The following is a 20,949-nucleotide window of genomic DNA, read 5'->3' as shown; positions in this document are numbered from 1 at the left end:
ATAGCACGTCTGAATTTGAAGTTACTTATTCATATAGTCGATTTCAATTATAGCTATTACTACTTTAGTGCCTAGTGTTAATAGAGACGCCAGCACCTAAATAATTACAAGTCAGCTACTTACATAGACATAGTATTTATAATACAATGTGCTGCGGTGAGTATATATCTGGCATTTATTAGGGTACCTCCACAACGAAAATCTATTCCATCTCCTAGAAATAAAATCAATTACTATATTGCGCGATTTTATATTTTCATCCAACTTAGCTTTCGTCTTAAAAAGTGATTTGCCTAATTTATTTTTAGATCATACTTTCAAAATTAATGGTCATCGTAGTGACAAAGTGACAAAAATTCGATACAATTCTCTTGGTTATATTATTTCATGATTCAAACACAGATATGTTTCTAAACATATGTAATGGGTGTTTTTTACCAATGTATAGAACTTTAAGTTGGCATAACTGTTCAAGATGGCGACCGATTTAACAGCTGTCAAGTGATTTATTCTCGCACAAACAAAACTGCCGCATTTGGAGCGAAGCTAATCCTCAAGTGTATGTCAAAGCACAGTTAGGGTAAACTTGCCTAAATCGCACTTGCGCGTAAATCGTACCACCTAAATTACTCAGAATTTATAAAACATACAGCGGCATCTGTCGGTGATTACTTGAGTTAGTGCTAAGCTAACCAGCTGTGGTGCTCCGAAGCAGTGATTCCTGTGCGAGATGTAATTTTACTGATAAAAGTAAGTTTTTTTCAGTTTTCTTGTAAAATTTTAGCGTTTTTTGTAAGCGTTTTTTAAGAATTCTATAAACATAATATTGTGAATCATACGGTTTTCAAAAATTGCATTTCTTTACAATTCATTTGGTGGTAGAATTAGCGCGCAGCGTTTTCTCATAACCTAAAAGCGTTAAGTGTATTTTGAAGAGGACTTTGAGCTTAAATCGTACTTTATTATACATCCTAATTCGTACCGGTACAAATTAGGAATACGAAATGAAATTGTTTTCATTTTGGTTTTAACCAATCAATTTCTGTTTATACATATTTGTTAAGTTTTTAATTTTATCATTTTATGAGAGGAAAAAATAAAAATAATTTTTTTTAGCACACAATGGGAAAACGACAATATAATAAATGGTCTATGGAAAATATGAATGCAGCAATACAAGATTTTAATAATGGGAAATTACGATTCAATGAAGTATGCAGGACATATGGTATTCCAAAACCGACCTTTCGACGTCATTTAAAAGGTCTAATTTCTCAGAAAAAAATAGGAAAACCAAGCGATTTGACGGAGCAAATGGAGACCGAATTGGTTCATCACATTTTGGATTTGGAGTCTAGATTCTTTGGGTTAACTATCACAGATTTAAGACATCTAGCATTTCAGTTGGCAGAAAAATACAAACTTCCGCACCGATTTAATAAGGTGCAAGAGTTAGCCGGTTGGAAATGGTATTACAAATTTATGAAAAACCACCCAGAAATTGCCTTAAGAATGCCTGAACCAACATCAATGGCACGATGTAAAGGATTTAACAAAAACATTGTATCAGAATTTTTCGACAAATACGAAAAGATTCTAGAAGATTTCCAATTTGGACCTAACGAAATTTTTAACATGGATGAGACAGGTCTTAATACCGTTCATAAGCCTGCTAAAATATTAGCGTTAAAAGGAAAACATCAAGTCGGAGCAGTCACTAGCGGAGAACGTGGAATTAACACTACATGCGTTTGTTGCATGAATGCTAGTGGAGACTTTATTCCTCCAATGTTCATCTTCAAACGCAAAAGAATGACGGATATCCTTAAACGTGGTGGCCAGCCTAAAACGCTGTACACTTGTTCTGAGAGTGGGTGGATTGTCGCTTCAATCTTTGTCGAATGGTTACAACATTTCATAAATCATTTAAAATTGGAAAAACAATTGCATCATAAAATTCTATTAATATTGGATGGACATACCACACATACTAAGAATCTAGAAGCCATAAACCTTGCTAGAGAATACGGTATCGTAATGTTTTCTTTGCCGGCGCACACAACACACAAACTACAGCCTTTGGATAGATCATTCTTTAAGTCATTAAAAACTAATTTTAACAAAGAATGTGCAGTTTGGATAAGAAATCACCCTGGTGAAACATATCTGAAATTTTGGGAGTGGCATATCCTAGATCGGTTTGTATGGACATCGCTATGAAAGGTTTTGAAACTTGTGGATTGTGGCCTTGCAACAGGCATCGAATACCAGATGAAAAATATGTCGTGCTCGATGAAAATGAAATGACCCAAACTGATATGCAACTTTCGGATCCTGGTCCTTCCACAGCGAATGTTTCTACAAATGCACACGATCAAACTGACGCATCCATCCGCACGGTTATTGAGAATTTGTCACCAATATATCGACTTCCACCGCAAACATCTAAGAAAACAAGCAAGGCCGTAGTCCTTACTGAGAGTCCATATAAAAATATGTTAGAAAATAAATTAGATGGACCAACAAAACCAAAGAAACGCTCTTTAATAGAAAAGAATTCTAATACTTGGTATTGCATTTTATGCCGCAAAGATGAAGAAAAATCAATGATTCAATGCATCAAATGCAACATATGGGGGCACGACAACTGCGCAGGTGTAGGAAAAGCCACATATTCTTACACTTGCCAACATTGCATCAGAAGTACGATTTAGGAATAGTGCGGTACGAGTTAAGACATATGGTCTTAAATCGTACTTTTTTCATTATTTTTTAAATATTTTATTTTGAGTAGTAAAACAGGGTTTCTTTAAGTATTAACACATGTCTAATGTTTATTCTATTAAACTTTTAACAACCAAAATTTCATAGTGTTTGATGCATTTTTGAGAAATCTACAACAAGTTGTTCAAAACTGGTACGATTTGGGCAAGTTTACCCTACATCCACAAAAACTGACAGTTTGGTGCGCTTTATGGGCTGGTGGAATCATTGGTATAGAGCTATGATTACTAACTCATTCATCCCTGAATTGAATAACCATGATGTCGAAGAGATGTGGTTTCAACAAGACAGCGCAACATGTCACACACCTCGTGCCACAATCGATTTATTGAAAGACACGTTTGGTGACCGCCTAATTTCACGTTTTGGACCTGTGAATTGGCCTCCAAGATCTTGTGATTTAACACCGCTACTTTCTGTGGTGCTATGTAAAGTCATTGGTCTATGCGGATAAGCCACAAACGCTTGACCATTTGCAAGACAACATTCGCCGTGTTATTGCCGATATACGGTAACAAATGTTGGAAAAATTAATCGAAAATTGGATGTCTCGATTGGACTACATCCGCGCCAGCCGTGGCAATCGTATGCCAGAAACCATATTTAAAATGTAATGCCACAAGATTACCTTTCGGATAAATAAAATTCATGTCAATCGAATAATCCATCGTTGTTTTATTGCAACTTAAAGTTCTATACATCCAAAAAAAACACCCCTTACTTATAATAGAAAAAAACATAACGCAGCAATTTCTAAGTTTTTTTTTTAAATTAGCATGGGTTATATAATACCAAATAGCGGCGGTTGTAAAATGTAAATGTGTAATGTAATATAAAATTAATCAGTAGATATTTAAATTTTCTATAAAAAAATCTTTAAGCGTACCTGTGTTGTATGCTATGAGGGCCATCCATGGAAATTCTTCCAATCCTGTTTGCTTTAAATGACATTCATTCTTCCATGTTATCCAAAATCCATTGGATATAACTCCCAACCCTGGTGTAAATACCCGGTTGCCCATCGGCACCGCATTGTCTCGGGCCAAATGATACAATTCCGTACTGTATGTATCTAGGCGAGCCGTCAACAAGTCCGACATACTTCATCGGTCCACCGCTGTCTCCTCCACATGAGTCTCTACCATTGTATTTGTATCCACCGGCACATATTTGCTGATCCGTAATTGGAGCAAACTGTTGGTACACTTTATGGCAAACAGACAGTGACAACACGGGTACTGATACTTTGAGAAGTATTGGGCTTTTGTAACCTAAAATCATTTCCGCTCATCACAATGTCGCTACATATAATAAATATGGAATACAATAAAAAATGATAGAATTAAAATTAGTTTAAACTGTATGTTTCAAACTGCAGAAATTTTATGTAACGGAAAGCCTTCTTAAATAAAAAGTCACCCGAACATTTCCATGAAAATGCGAAATAATTTTCGTTAACTTAAATAAAAATACTACTTTTTCGCAAAAAATTTAGGTCTTGAGTTTTGATTTTTTCAATTACCCTTGTTGTCGCTATGGAAAGAGTTGATCAACAGCTGTTACACTGATTTAGCAACTATTAGGAATATTTGCAATTTTGAAATTTAAAGAAAATTTTGCTAGAACATGTAACTGTACCTTTTTCCGTAGCACCCCATCCGGAGACGATAGCCGATTTTCCCGTTAGGTCGTCATTAATTTCGCTCACCGGAAGACATATCGGTTTAATATTGGCTGAAATCATTTGCACATTACTAGACGTAATACTAAACTAGTTAAAAATTTTGACGATAAAAATCTGCAACGCTGATAAAATCTGTATATTTGTGAAAATTGGTTTTCATTTTATTATTGGCCTATTATAAATTCATTACAAGAAAAGGGTCGGAGCTATATACTAATTATTCAATTCTACTTACAATAACTAAAATTTGCATTATAGTCTAGCCTTATCAACGCTATATCATTTGTGTATGTCCGTTTGTTATAGTTCGGATGAATCATCATCTTTTCCGCTCGGAAATCTTGCACTTTTGGAGCGCAGTATCCTTCTTCGCAGTCCTCCGTGTTTCGTAAATCGTATTCTCCTAGCCTAACTCCAATTCTAAAACAATTAAAATAAACACTCGACTAATTATAAATACCACGTAGTTATTACACCATTTCCAATCATTTATTTAGCTCGGATATTAAAACCTATCTACTTTGAAACTTTTTTTGCATTTGCAATTAGGAAATAATGAATCCATTACATCATATATTTAAGTACCGATATTAACTTTAAGCAACATGAGAAATGATTAACTTTCCAGTCAAAAGATATAAATAAGTACAGTGTTTAAAATGTTGAAAAAACAATAAGGAGTGTTTCAAAATTGTAGTCAAGATTTCAGGGAAACATTTTCAACATGGAAGAAAGACTCAACAAACGCTTCGTTGCCGATCCATAGAGTATTATGGTTCGCCTTAGTAACGATTACATTTTCCATTGTTTCGTCAAAAGTTTTAATTAGTAAGTGAAGACCATGAGTGAGTAAGTATTGCAGATGCAAATAAATTACAACGGAATAAAAAGTTTGTAAACAAAATTGAAAATTGGCTTTCTGTATTAGAATTGAAATGCGAAGAAAAAGGAAAATGTGCATTCAAAAACGCTTTAATTTTGAACCAAATACCTCAAAAACCTATAACAAATTAGTGGGAAAACAGGTCTTATTTCAACATGGAAGCATGGGTCCCCAAAATCTTGTTGATGAATTTGTTAACAATAAGAAACTAAATTCTTATAATAGTCGATTATAAAAAAAAACATCGCCAGTCGAAAAATATTCGAAACTCCTGATCGGGGTGACTATGATCTCTCTCCGACCGAGATTTTGGTAATTAAATATATTCACGTTCAGCTTTAAGTGAAAACTTTAATTCTTTTAACTTGTTTAAGTCTTAAATTTATTCAAATTTTATAAAAATAGCACGTCTGAATTTGAAGTTACTTATTCATATAGTCGATTTCAATTATAGCTATTACTACTTTAGTGCCTAGTGTTAATAGAGACGCCAGCACCTAAATAATTACAAGTCAGCTACTTACATAGACATAGTATTTATAATACAATGTGCTGCGGTGAGTATATATCTGGCATTTATTAGGGTACCTCCACAACGAAAATCTATTCCATCTCCTAGAAATAAAATCAATTACTATATTGCGCGATTTTATATTTTCATCCAACTTAGCTTTCGTCTTAAAAAGTGATTTGCCTAATTTATTTTTAGATCATACTTTCAAAATTAATGGTCATCGTAGTGACAAAGTGACAAAAATTCGATACAATTCTCTTGGTTATATTATTTAATGATTCAAACACAGATATGTTTCTAAACATATGTAATGGGTGTTTTTTACCAATGTATAGAACTTTAAGTTGGCATAACTGTTCAAGATGGCGACCGATTTAACAGCTGTCAAGTGATTTATTCTCGCACAAACAAAACTGCCGCATTTGGAGCGAAGCTAATCCTCAAGTGTATGTCAAAGCACAGTTAGGGTAAACTTGCCTAAATCGCACTTGCGCGTAAATCGTACCACCTAAATTACTCAGAATTTATAAAACATACAGCGGCATCTGTCGGTGATTACTTGAGTTAGTGCTAAGCTAACCAGCTGTGGTGCTCCGAAGCAGTGATTCCTGTGCGAGATGTAATTTTACTGATAAAAGTAAGTTTTTTTCAGTTTTCTTGTAAAATTTTAGCGTTTTTTGTAAGCGTTTTTTAAGAATTCTATAAACATAATATTGTGAATCATACGGTTTTCAAAAATTGCATTTCTTTACAATTCATTTGGTGGTAGAATTAGCGCGCAGCGTTTTCTCATAACCTAAAAGCGTTAAGTGTATTTTGAAGAGGACTTTGAGCGTAAATCGTACTTTATTATACATCCTAATTCGTACCGGTACAAATTAGGAATACGAAATGAAATTGTTTTCATTTTGGTTTTAACCAATCAATTTCTGTTTATACATATTTGTTAAGTTTTTAATTTTATCATTTTATGAGAGGAAAAAATAAAAATAATTTTTTTTAGCACACAATGGGAAAACGACAATATAATAAATGGTCTATGGAAAATATGAATGCAGCAATACAAGATTTTAATAATGGGAAATTACGATTCAATGAAGTATGCAGGACATATAGTATTCCAAAACCGACCTTTCGACGTCATTTAAAAGGTCTAATTTCTCAGAAAAAAATAGGAAAACCAAGCGATTTGACGGAGCAAATGGAGACCGAATTGGTTCATCACATTTTGGATTTGGAGTCTAGATTCTTTGGGTTAACTATCACAGATTTAAGACATCTAGCATTTCAGTTGGCAGAAAAATACAAACTTCCGCACCGATTTAATAAGGTGCAAGAGTTAGCCGGTTGGAAATGGTATTACAAATTTATGAAAAACCACCCAGAAATTGCCTTAAGAATGCCTGAACCAACATCAATGGCACGATGTAAAGGATTTAACAAAAACATTGTATCAGAATTTTTCGACAAATACGAAAAGATTCTAGAAGATTTCCAATTTGGACCTAACGAAATTTTTAACATGGATGAGACAGGTCTTAATACCGTTCATAAGCCTGCTAAAATATTAGCGTTAAAAGGAAAACATCAAGTCGGAGCAGTCACTAGCGGAGAACGTGGAATTAACACTACATGCGTTTGTTGCATGAATGCTAGTGGAGACTTTATTCCTCCAATGTTCATCTTCAAACGCAAAAGAATGACGGATATCCTTAAACGTGGTGGCCCGCCTAAAACGCTGTACACTTGTTCTGAGAGTGGGTGGATTGTCGCTTCAATCTTTGTCGAATGGTTACAACATTTCATAAATCATTTAAAATTGGAAAAACAATTGCATCATAAAATTCTATTAATATTGGATGGACATACCACACATACTAAGAATCTAGAAGCCATAAACCTTGCTAGAGAATACGGTATCGTAATGTTTTCTTTGCCGGCGCACACAACACACAAACTACAGCCTTTGGATAGATCATTCTTTAAGTCATTAAAAACTAATTTTAACAAAGAATGTGCAGTTTGGATAAGAAATCACCCTGGTGAAACATATCTGAAATTTTGGGAGTGGCATATCCTAGATCGGTTTGTATGGACATCGCTATGAAAGGTTTTGAAACTTGTGGATTGTGGCCTTGCAACAGGCATCGAATACCAGATGAAAAATATGTCGTGCTCGATGAAAATGAAATGACCCAAACTGATATGCAACTTTCGGATCCTGGTCCTTCCACAGCGAATGTTTCTACAAATGCACACGATCAAACTGACGCATCCATCCGCACGGTTATTGAGAATTTGTCACCAATATATCGACTTCCACCGCAAACATCTAAGAAAACAAGCAAGGCCGTAGTCCTTACTGAGAGTCCATATAAAAATATGTTAGAAAATAAATTAGATGGACCAACAAAACCAAAGAAACGCTCTTTAATAGAAAAGAATTCTAATACTTGGTATTGCATTTTATGCCGCAAAGATGAAGAAAAATCAATGATTCAATGCATCAAATGCAACATATGGGGGCACGACAACTGCGCAGGTGTAGGAAAAGCCACATATTCTTACACTTGCCAACATTGCATCAGAAGTACGATTTAGGAATAGTGCGGTACGAGTTAAGACATATGGTCTTAAATCGTACTTTTTTCATTATTTTTTAAATATTTTATTTTGAGTAGTAAAACAGGGTTTCTTTAAGTATTAACACATGTCTAATGTTTATTCTATTAAAGTTTTAACAACCAAAATTTCATAGTGTTTCAAGTTGTTCAAAACTGGTACGATTTGGGCAAGTTTACCCTACATCCACAAAAACTGACAGTTTGGTGCGCTTTATGGGCTGGTGGAATCATTGGTATAGAGCTATGATTACTAACTCATTCATCCCTGAATTGAATAACCATGATGTCGAAGAGATGTGGTTTCAACAAGACGGCGCAACATGTCACACACCTCGTGCCACAATCGATTTATTGAAAGACACGTTTGTTGACCGCCTAATTTCACGTTTTGGACCTGTGAATTGGCCTCCAAGATCTTGTGATTTAACACCGCTACTTTCTGTGGTGCTATGTAAAGTCATTGGTCTATGCGGATAAGCCACAAACGCTTGACCATTTGCAAGACAACATTCGCCGTGTTATTGCCGATATACGGTAACAAATGTTGGAAAAATTAATCGAAAATTGGATGTCTCGATTGGACTACATCCGCGCCAGCCGTGGCAATCGTATGCCAGAAACCATATTTAAAATGTAATGCCACAAGATTACCTTTCGGATAAATAAAATTCATGTCAATCGAATAATCCATCGTTGTTTTATTGCAACTTAGAGTTCTATACATCCAAAAAAAACACCCCTTACTTATAATAGAAAAAAACATAACGCAGCAATTTCTAAGGTTTTTTTTTAAATTAGCATGGGTTATATAATACCAAATAGCGGCGGTTGTAAAATGTAAATGTGTAATGTAATATAAAATTAATCAGTAGATATTTAAATTTTCTATAAAAAAATCTTTAAGCGTACCTGTGTTGTATGCTATGAGGGCCATCCATGGAAATTCTTCCAATCCTGTTTGCTTTAAACGACATTCATTCTTCCATGTTATCCAAAATCCATTGGATATAACTCCCAACCCTGGTGTAAATACCCGGTTGCCCATCGGCACCGCATTGTCTCGGGCCAAATGATACAATTCCGTACTGTATGTATCTAGGCGAGCCGTCAACAAGTCCGACATACTTCATCGGTCCACCGCTGTCTCCTCCACATGAGTCTCTACCATTGTATCCACCGGCACATATTTGCTGATCCGTAATTGGAGCAAACTGTTGGTACACTTTATGACAAACAGACAGTGTCAACACGGGTACTGATACTTTGAGAAGTATGGGGCTTTTGTAACCTAAAATCATTTCCGCTCATCACAATGTCGCTACATATAATAAATATGGAATACAATAAAAAATGATAGAATTAAAATTAGTTTAAACTGTATGTTTCAAACTGCAGAAATTTTATGTAACGGAAAGCCTTCCTAAATAAAAAGTCACCCGAACATTTCCATGAAAATGCGAAATAATTTTCGTTAACTTAAATAAAAATACTACTTTTTCGCAAAAAATTTAGGTCTTGAGTTTTGATTTTTTCAATTACCCTTGTTGTCGCTATGGAAAGAGTTGATCAACAGCTGTTACACTGATTTAGCAACTATTAGGAATATTTGCAATTTTGAAATTTAAAGAAAATTTTGCTAGAACATGTAACTGTACCTTTTTCCGTAGCACCCCATCCGGAGACGATAGCCGATTTTCCCGTTAGGTCGTCATTAATTTCGCTCACCGGAAGACATATCGGTTTAATATTGGCTGAAATCATTTGCACATTACTAGACGTAATACTAAACTAGTTAAAAATTTTGACGATAAAAATCTGCAACGCTGATAAAATCTGTATATTTGTGAAAATTGGTTTTCATTTTATTATTGGCCTATTATAAATTCATTACAAGAAAAGGGTCGGAGCTATATACTAATTATTCAATTCTACTTACAATAACTAAAATTTGCATTATAGTCTAGCCTTATCAACGCTATATCATTTGTGTATGTCCGTTTGTTATAGTTCGGATGAATCATCATCTTTTCCGCTCGGAAATCTTGCACTTTTGGAGCGCAGTATCCTTCTTCGCAGTCCTCCGTGTTTCGTAAATCGTATTCTCCTAGCCTAACTCCAATTCTAAAACAATTAAAATAAACACTCGACTAATTATAAATACCACGTAGTTATTACACCATTTCCAATTATTTATTTAGCTCGGATATTAAAACCTATCTACTTTGAAACTTTTTTTGCATTTGCAATTAGGAAATAATGAATCCATTACATCATATATTTAAGTACCGATATTAACTTTAAGCAACATGAGAAATGATTAACTTTCCAGTCAAAAGATATAAATAAATACAGTGTTTAAAATGTTGAAAAAACAATAAGGAGTGTTTCAAAATTGTAGTCAAGATTTCAGGGAAACATTTTCAACATGGAAGAAAGACTCAACAAACGCTTCGTTGCCGATCCATAGAGTATTATGGTTCGCCTTAGTAACGATTACATTTTCCATTGTTTCGTCAAAAGTTTTAATTAGTAAGTGAAGACCATGAGTGAGTAAGTATTGCAGATGCAAATAAATTACAACGGAATAAAAAGTTTGTAAACAAAATTGAAAATTGGCTTTCTGTATTAGAATTGAAATGCGAAGAAAAAGGAAAATGTGCATTCAAAAACGCTTTAATTTTGAACCAAATACCTCAAAAACCTATAACAAATTAGTGGGAAAACAGGTCTTATTTCAACATGGAAGCATGGGTCCCCAAAATCTTGTTGATGAATTTGTTAACAATAAGAAACTAAATTCTTATAATAGTCGATTATAAAAAAAAACATCGCCAGTCGAAAAATATTCGAAACTCCTGATCGGGGTGACTATGATCTCTCTCCGACCGAGATTTTGGTAATTAAATATATTCACGTTCAGCTTTAAGTGAAAACTTTAATTCTTTTAACTTGTTTAAGTCTTAAATTTATTCAAATTTTATAAAAATAGCACGTCTGAATTTGAAGTTACTTATTCATATAGTCGATTTCAATTATAGCTATTACTACTTTAGTGCCTAGTGTTAATAGAGACGCCAGCACCTAAATAATTACAAGTCAGCTACTTACATAGACATAGTATTTATAATACAATGTGCTGCGGTGAGTATATATCTGGCATTTATTAGGGTACCTCCACAACGAAAATCTATTCCATCTCCTAGAAATAAAATCAATTACTATATTGCGCGATTTTATATTTTCATCCAACTTAGCTTTCGTCTTAAAAAGTGATTTGCCTAATTTATTTTTAGATCATACTTTCAAAATTAATGGTCATCGTAGTGACAAAGTGACAAAAATTCGATACAATTCTCTTGGTTATATTATTTAATGATTCAAACACAGATATGTTTCTAAACATATGTAATGGGTGTTTTTTACCAATGTATAGAACTTTAAGTTGGCATAACTGTTCAAGATGGCGACCGATTTAACAGCTGTCAAGTGATTTATTCTCGCACAAACAAAACTGCCGCATTTGGAGCGAAGCTAATCCTCAAGTGTATGTCAAAGCACAGTTAGGGTAAACTTGCCTAAATCGCACTTGCGCGTAAATCGTACCACCTAAATTACTCAGAATTTATAAAACATACAGCGGCATCTGTCGGTGATTACTTGAGTTAGTGCTAAGCTAACCAGCTGTGGTGCTCCGAAGCAGTGATTCCTGTGCGAGATGTAATTTTACTGATAAAAGTAAGTTTTTTTCAGTTTTCTTGTAAAATTTTAGCGTTTTTTGTAAGCGTTTTTTAAGAATTCTATAAACATAATATTGTGAATCATACGGTTTTCAAAAATTGCATTTCTTTACAATTCATTTGGTGGTAGAATTAGCGCGCAGCGTTTTCTCATAACCTAAAAGCGTTAAGTGTATTTTGAAGAGGACTTTGAGCGTAAATCGTACTTTATTATACATCCTAATTCGTACCGGTACAAATTAGTAATACGAAATGAAATTGTTTTCATTTTGGTTTTAACCAATCAATTTCTGTTTATACATATTTGTTAAGTTTTTAATTTTATCATTTTATGAGAGGAAAAAATAAAAATAATTTTTTTTAGCACACAATGGGAAAACGACAATATAATAAATGGTGTATGGAAAATATTAATGCAGCAATACAAGATTTTAATAATGGGAAATTACGATTCAATGAAGTATGCAGGACATATGGTATTCCAAAACCGACCTTTCGACGTCATTTAAAAGGTCTAATTTCTCAGAAAAAAATAGGAAAACCAAGCGATTTGACGGAGCAAATGGAGACCGAATTGGTTCATCACATTTTGGATTTGGAGTCTAGATTCTTTGGGTTAACTATCACAGATTTAAGACATCTAGCATTTCAGTTGGCAGAAAAATACAAACTTCCGCACCGATTTAATAAGGTGCAAGAGTTAGACGGTTGGAAATGGTATTACAAATTTATGAAAAACCACCCAGAAATTGCCTTAAGAATGCCTGAACCAACATCAATGGCACGATGTAAAGGATTTAACAAAAACATTGTATCAGAATTTTTCGACAAATACGAAAAGATTCTAGAAGATTTCCAATTTGGACCTAACGAAATTTTTAACATGGATGAGACAGGTCTTAATACCGTTCATAAGCCTGCTAAAATATTAGCGTTAAAAGGAAAACATCAAGTCGGAGCAGTCACTAGCGGAGAACGTGGAATTAACACTACATGCGTTTGTTGCATGAATGCTAGTGGAGACTTTATTCCTCCAATGTTCATCTTCAAACGCAAAAGAATGACGGATATCCTTAAACGTGGTGGCCCGCCTAAAACGCTGTACACTTGTTCTGAGAGTGGGTGGATTGTCGCTTCAATCTTTGTCGAATGGTTACAACATTTCATAAATCATTTAAAATTGGAAAAACAATTGAATCATAAAATTCTATTAATATTGGATGGACATACCACACATACTAAGAATCTAGAAGCCATAAACCTTGCTAGAGAATACGGTATCGTAATGTTTTCTTTGCCGGCGCACACAACACACAAACTACAGCCTTTGGATAGATCATTCTTTAAGTCATTAAAAACTAATTTTAACAAAGAATGTGCAGTTTGGATAAGAAATCACCCTGGTGAAACATATCTGAAATTTTGGGAGTGGCATATCCTAGATCGGTTTGTATGGACATCGCTATGAAAGGTTTTGAAACTTGTGGATTGTGGCCTTGCAACAGGCATCGAATACCAGATGAAAAATATGTCGTGCTCGATGAAAATGAAATGACCCAAACTGATATGCAACTTTCGGATCCTGGTCCTTCCACAGCGAATGTTTCTTCAAATGCACACGATCAAACTGACGCATCCATCCGCACGGTTATTGAGAATTTGTCACCAATATATCGACTTCCACCGCAAACATCTAAGAAAACAAGCAAGGCCGTAGTCCGTACTGAGAGTCCATATAAAAATATGTTAGAAAATAAATTAGATGGACCAACAAAACCAAAGAAACGCTCTTTAATAGAAAAGAATTCTAATACTTGGTATTGCATTTTATGCCGCAAAGATGAAGAAAAATCAATGATTCAATGCATCAAATGCAACATATGGGTGCACGACAACTGTGCAGGTGTAGGAAAAGCCACATATTCTTACACTTGCCAACATTGCATCAGAAGTACGATTTAGGAATAGTGCGGTACGAGTTAAGACATATGGTCTTAAATCGTACTTTTTTCATTATTTTTTAAATATTTTATTTTGAGTAGTAAAACAGGGTTTCTTTAAGTATTAACACATGTCTAATGTTTATTCTATTAAAGTTTTAACAACCAAAATTTCATAGTGTTTGATGCATTTTTGAGAAATCTACAACAAGTTGTTCAAAACTGGTACGATTTGGGCAAGTTTACCCTACATCCACAAAAACTGACAGTTTGGTGCGCTTTATGGGCTGGTGGAATCATTGGTATAGAGCTATGATTACTAACTCATTCATCCCTGAATTGAATAACCATGATGTCGAAGAGATGTGGTTTCAACAAGACGGCGCAACATGTCACACACCTCGTGCCACAATCGATTTATTGAAAGACACGTTTGTTGACCGCCTAATTTCACGTTTTGGACCTGTGAATTGGCCTCCAAGATCTTGTGATTTAACACCGCTACTTTCTGTGGTGCTATGTAAAGTCATTGGTCTATGCGGATAAGCCACAAACGCTTGACCATTTGCAAGACAACATTCGCCGTGTTATTGCCGATATACGGTAACAAATGTTGGAAAAATTAATCGAAAATTGGATGTCTCGATTGGACTACATCCGCGCCAGCCGTGGCAATCGTATGCCAGAAACCATATTTAAAATGTAATGCCACAAGATTACCTTTCGGATAAATAAAATTCATGTCAATCGAATAATCCATCGTTGTTTTATTGCAACTTAAAGTTCTATACATCCAAAAAAAACACCCCTTACTTATAATAGAAAAAAACATAACGCAGCAATTTCTAAGGTTTTTTTTTAAATTAGCATGGGTTATATAATACCAAATAGCGGCGGTTGTAAAATGTAAATGTGTAATGTAATATAAAATTAATCAGTAGATATTTAAATTTTCTATAAAAAAATCTTTAAGCGTACCTGTGTTGTATGCTATGAGGGCCATCCATGGAAATTCTTCCAATCCTGTTTGCTTTAAACGACATTCATTCTTCCATGTTATCCAAAATCCATTGGATATAACTCCCAACCCTGGTGTAAATACCCGGTTGCCCATCGGCACCGCATTGTCTCGGGCCAAATGATACAATTCCGTACTGTATGTATCTAGGCGAGCCGTCAACAAGTCCGACATACTTCATCGGTCCACCGCTGTCTCCTCCACATGAGTCTCTACCATTGTATCCACCGGCACATATTTGCTGATCCGTAATTGGAGCAAACTGTTGGTACACTTTATGACAAACAGACAGTGTCAACACGGGTACTGATACTTTGAGAAGTATGGGGCTTTTGTAACCTAAAATCATTTCCGCTCATCACAATGTCGCTACATATAATAAATATGGAATACAATAAAAAATGATAGAATTAAAATTAGTTTAAACTGTATGTTTCAAACTGCAGAAATTTTATGTAACGGAAAGCCTTCCTAAATAAAAAGTCACCCGAACATTTCCATGAAAATGCGAAATAATTTTCGTTAACTTAAATAAAAATACTACTTTTTCGCAAAAAATTTAGGTCTTGAGTTTTGATTTTTTCAATTACCCTTGTTGTCGCTATGGAAAGAGTTGATCAACAGCTGTTACACTGATTTAGCAACTATTAGGAATATTTGCAATTTTGAAATTTAAAGAAAATTTTGCTAGAACATGTAACTGTACCTTTTTCCGTAGCACCCCATCCGGAGACGATAGCCGATTTTCCCGTTAGGTCGTCATTAATTTCGCTCACCGGAAGACATATCGGTTTAATATTGGCTGAAATCATTTGCACATTACTAGACGTAATACTAAACTAGTTAAAAATTTTGACGATAAAAATCTGCAACGCTGATAAAATCTGTATATTTGTGAAAATTGGTTTTCATTTTATTATTGGCCTATTATAAATTCATTACAAGAAAAGGGTCGGAGCTATATACTAATTATTCAATTCTACTTACAATAACTAAAATTTGCATTATAGTCTAGCCTTATCAACGCTATATCATTTGTGTATGTCCGTTTGTTATAGTTCGGATGAATCATCATCTTTTCCGCTCGGAAATCTTGCACTTTTGGAGCGCAGTATCCTTCTTCGCAGTCCTCCGTGTTTCGTAAATCGTATTCTCCTAGCCTAACTCCAATTCTAAAACAATTAAAATAAACACTCGACTAATTATAAATACCACGTAGTTATTACACCATTTCCAATCATTTATTTAGCTCGGATATTAAAACCTATCTACTTTGAAACTTTTTTTGCATTTGCAATTAGGAAATAATGAATCCATTACATCATATATTTAAGTACCGATATTAACTTTAAGCAACATGAGAAATGATTAACTTTCCAGTCAAAAGATATAAATAAGTACAGTGTTTAAAATGTTGAAAAAACAATAAGGAGTGTTTCAAAATTGTAGTCAAGATTTCAGGGAAACATTTTCAACATGGAAGAAAGACTCAACAAACGCTTCGTTGCCGATCCATAGAGTATTATGGTTCGCCTTAGTAACGATTACATTTTCCATTGTTTCGTCAAAAGTTTTAATTAGTAAGTGAAGACCATGAGTGAGTAAGTATTGCAGATGCAAATAAATTACAACGGAATAAAAAGTTTGTAAACAAAATTGAAAATTGGCTTTCTGTATTAGAATTGAAATGCGAAGAAAAAGGAAAATGTGCATTCAAAAACGCTTTAATTTTGAACCAAATACCTCAAAAACCTATAACAAATTAGTGGGAAAACAGGTCTTATTTCAACATGGAAGCATGGGTCCCCAAAATCTTGTTGATGAATTTGTTAACAATAAGAAACTAAATTCTTATAATAGTCGATTATAAAAAAAAACATCGCCAGTCGAAAAATATTCGAAACTCCTGATCGGGGTGACTATGATCTCTCTCCGACCGAGATTTTGGTAATTAAATATATTCACGTTCAGCTTTAAGTGAAAACTTTAATTCTTTTAACTTGTTTAAGTCTTAAATTTATTCAAATTTTATAAAAATAGCACGTCTGAATTTGAAGTTACTTATTCATATAGTCGATTTCAATTATAGCTATTACTACTTTAGTGCCTAGTGTTAATAGAGACGCCAGCACCTAAATAATTACAAGTCAGCTACTTACATAGACATAGTATTTATAATACAATGTGCTGCGGTGAGTATATATCTGGCATTTATTAGGGTACCTCCACAACGAAAATCTATTCCATCTCCTAGAAATAAAATCAATTACTATATTGCGCGATTTTATATTTTCATCCAACTTAGCTTTCGTCTTAAAAAGTGATTTGCCTAATTTATTTTTAGATCATACTTTCAAAATTAATGGTCATCGTAGTGACAAAGTGACAAAAATTCGATAAAATTCTCTTGGTTATATTATTTAATGATTCAAACACAGATATGTTTCTAAACATATGTAATGGGTGTTTTTTACCAATGTATAGAACTTTAAGTTGGTATAACTGTTCAAGATGGCGACCGATTTAACAGCTGTCAAGTGATTTATTCTCGCACAAACAAAACTGCCGCATTTGGAGCGAAGCTAATCCTCAAGTGTATGTCAAAGCACAGTTAGGGTAAACTTGCCTAAATCGCACTTGCGCGTAAATCGTACCACCTAAATTACTCAGAATTTATAAAACATACAGCGGCATCTGTCGGTGATTACTTGAGTTAGTGCTAAGCTAACCAGCTGTGGTGCTCCGAAGCAGTGATTCCTGTGCGAGATGTAATTTTACTGATAAAAGTAAGTTTTTTTCAGTTTTCTTGTAAAATTTTAGCGTTTTTTGTAAGCGTTTTTTAAGAATTCTATAAACATAATATTGTGAATCATACGGTTTTCAAAAATTGCATTTCTTTACAATTCATTTGGTGGTAGAATTAGCGCGCAGCGTTTTCTCATAACCTAAAAGCGTTAAGTGTATTTTGAAGAGGACTTTGAGCGTAAATCGTACTTTATTATACATCCTAATTCGTACCGGTACAAATTAGGAATACGAAATGAAATTGTTTTCATTTTGGTTTTAACCAATCAATTTCTGTTTATACATATTTGTTAAGTTTTTAATTTTATCATTTTATGAGAGGAAAAAATAAAAATAATTTTTTTTAGCACACAATGGGAAAACGACAATATAATAAATGGTCTATGGAAAATATGAATGCAGCAATACAAGATTTTAATAATGGGAAATTACGATTCAATGAAGTATGCAGGACATATGGTATTCCAAAACCGACCTTTCGACGTCATTTAAAAGGTCTAATTTCTCAGAAAAAAATAGGAAAACCAAGCGATTTGACGGAGCAAATGGAGACCGAATTGGTTCATCACATTTTGGATTTGGAGTCTAGATTCTTTGGGTTAACTATCACAGATTTAAGACATCTAGCATTTCAGTTGGCAGAAAAATACAAACTTCCGCACCGATTTAATAAGGTGCAAGAGTTAGCCGGTTGGAAATGGTATTACAAATTTATGAAAAACCACCCAGAAATTGCCTTAAGAATGCCTGAACCAACATCAATGGCACGATGTAAAGGATTTAACAAAAACATTGTATCAGAATTTTTCGACAAATACGAAAAGATTCTAGAAGATTTCCAATTTGGACCTAACGAAATTTTTAACATGGATGAGACAGGTCTTAATACCGTTCATAAGCCTGCTAAAATATTAGCGTTAAAAGGAAAACATCAAGTCGGAGCAGTCACTAGCGGAGAACGTGGAATTAACACTACATGCGTTTGTTGCATGAATGCTAGTGGAGACTTTATTCCTCCAATGTTCATCTTCAAACGCAAAAGAATGACGGATATCCTTAAACGTGGTGGCCCGCCTAAAACGCTGTACACTTGTTCTGAGAGTGGGTGGATTGTCGCTTCAATCTTTGTCGAATGGTTACAACATTTCATAAATCATTTAAAATTGGAAAAACAATTGAATCATAAAATTCTATTAATATTGGATGGACATACCACACATACTAAGAATCTAGAAGCCATAAACCTTGCTAGAGAATACGGTATCGTAATGTTTTCTTTGCCGGCGCACACAACACACAAACTACAGCCTTTGGATAGATCATTCTTTAAGTCATTAAAAACTAATTTTAACAAAGAATGTGCAGTTTGGATAAGAAATCACCCTGGTGAAACATATCTGAAATTTTGGGAGTGGCATATCCTAGATCGGTTTGTATGGACATCGCTATGAAAGGTTTTGAAACTTGTGGATTGTGGCCTTGCAACAGGCATCGAATACCAGATGAAAAATATGTCGTGCTCGATGAAAATGAAATGACCCAAACTGATATGCAACTTTCGGATCCTGGTCCTTCCACAGCGAATGTTTCTTCAAATGCACACGATCAAACTGACGCATCCATCCGCACGGTTATTGAGAATTTGTCACCAATATATCGACTTCCACCGCAAACATCTAAGAAAACAAGCAAGGCCGTAGTCCGTACTGAGAGTCCATATAAAAATATGTTAGAAAATAAATTAGATGGACCAACAAAACCAAAGAAACGCTCTTTAATAGAAAAGAATTCTAATACTTGGTATTGCATTTTATGCCGCAAAGATGAAGAAAAATCAATGATTCAATGCATCAAATGCAACATATGGGTGCACGACAACTGTGCAGGTGTAGGAAAAGCCACATATTCTTACACTTGCCAACATTGCATCAGAAGTACGATTTAGGAATAGTGCGGTACGAGTTAAGACATATGGTCTTAAATCGTACTTTTTTCATTATTTTTTAAATATTTTATTTTGAGTAGTAAAACAGGGTTTCTTTAAGTATTAACACATGTCTAATGTTTATTCTATTAAAGTTTTAACAACCAAAATTTCATAGTGTTTGATGCATTTTTGAGAAATCTACAACAAGTTGTTCAAAACTGGTACGATTTGGGCAAGTTTACCCTACATCCACAAAAACTGACAGTTTGGTGCGCTTTATGGGCTGGTGGAATCATTGGTATAGAGCTATGATTACTAACTCATTCATCCCTGAATTGAATAACCATGATGTCGAAGAGATGTGGTTTCAACAAGACAGCGCAACATGTCACACACCTCGTGCCACAATCGATTTATTGAAAGACACGTTTGGTGACCGCCTAATTTCACGTTTTGGACCTGTGAATTGGCCTCCAAGATCTTGTGATTTAACACCGCTACTTTCTGTGGTGCTATGTAAAGTCATTGGTCTATGCGGATAAGCCACAAACGCTTGACCATTTGCAAGACAACATTCGCCGTGTTATTGCCGATATACGGTAACAAATGTTGGAAAAATTAATCGAAAATTGGATGTCTCGATTGGACTACATCCGCGCCAGCCGTGGCAATCGTATGCCAGAAACCATATTTAAAATGTAATGCCACAAGATTACCTTTCGGATAAATAAAATTCATGTCAATCGAATAATCCATCGTTGTTTTATTGCAACTTAAAGTTCTATACATCCAAAAAAAACACCCCTTACTTATAATAGAAAAAAACATAACGCAGCAATTTCTAAGTTTTTTTTTTAAATTAGCATGGGTTATATAATACCAAATAGCGGCGGTTGTAAAATGTAAATGTGTAATGTAATATAAAATTAATCACTAGATATTTAAATTTTCTATAAAAAAATCTTTAAGCGTACCTGTGTTGTATGCTATGAGGGCCATCCATGGAAATTCTTCCAATCCTGTTTGCTTTAAA

The 20,949-nt window shown here is 34.4% G+C and overlaps 3 protein-coding genes across 3 annotated transcripts; all 3 read right to left on the bottom strand.

Annotated features, from left to right (window-relative positions):
• Positions 1–3,735: 3,735 nt before the first annotated feature.
• On the bottom strand, positions 3,736–9,447 carry LOC132706969 (CLIP domain-containing serine protease HP8-like; the record flags this gene model as incomplete). The annotated part of the gene is made up of 5 exons (XM_060678568.1): positions 3,736–4,055; positions 4,423–4,518; positions 4,704–4,888; positions 5,876–5,966; positions 9,399–9,447. Coding segments are annotated over 5 exons (741 nt in total), but the record flags the coding sequence as incomplete, so codon positions are not given.
• LOC132706968 (CLIP domain-containing serine protease HP8-like) lies at positions 9,326–15,193 on the bottom strand (the record flags this gene model as incomplete). The annotated part of the gene is made up of 5 exons (XM_060678567.1): positions 9,326–9,777; positions 10,145–10,240; positions 10,426–10,610; positions 11,598–11,688; positions 15,145–15,193. Coding segments are annotated over 5 exons (735 nt in total), but the record flags the coding sequence as incomplete, so codon positions are not given.
• LOC132706967 (CLIP domain-containing serine protease HP8-like) lies at positions 15,072–20,939 on the bottom strand (the record flags this gene model as incomplete). The annotated part of the gene is made up of 5 exons (XM_060678566.1): positions 15,072–15,523; positions 15,891–15,986; positions 16,172–16,356; positions 17,344–17,434; positions 20,891–20,939. Coding segments are annotated over 5 exons (735 nt in total), but the record flags the coding sequence as incomplete, so codon positions are not given.
• Between the last annotated feature and the right edge of the window lie 10 nt (positions 20,940–20,949).

This window comes from Cylas formicarius, unplaced genomic scaffold, assembly GCF_029955315.1.
Source record: "Cylas formicarius isolate icCylForm1 unplaced genomic scaffold, icCylForm1.1 PGA_scaffold_9__14_contigs__length_23061073, whole genome shotgun sequence".
Classification (NCBI taxonomy): domain Eukaryota; kingdom Metazoa; phylum Arthropoda; class Insecta; order Coleoptera; family Brentidae; genus Cylas; species Cylas formicarius.
Note: the sequence above shows the minus strand (reverse complement) of the source record. Positions and strands in the feature narration are given on the sequence as shown.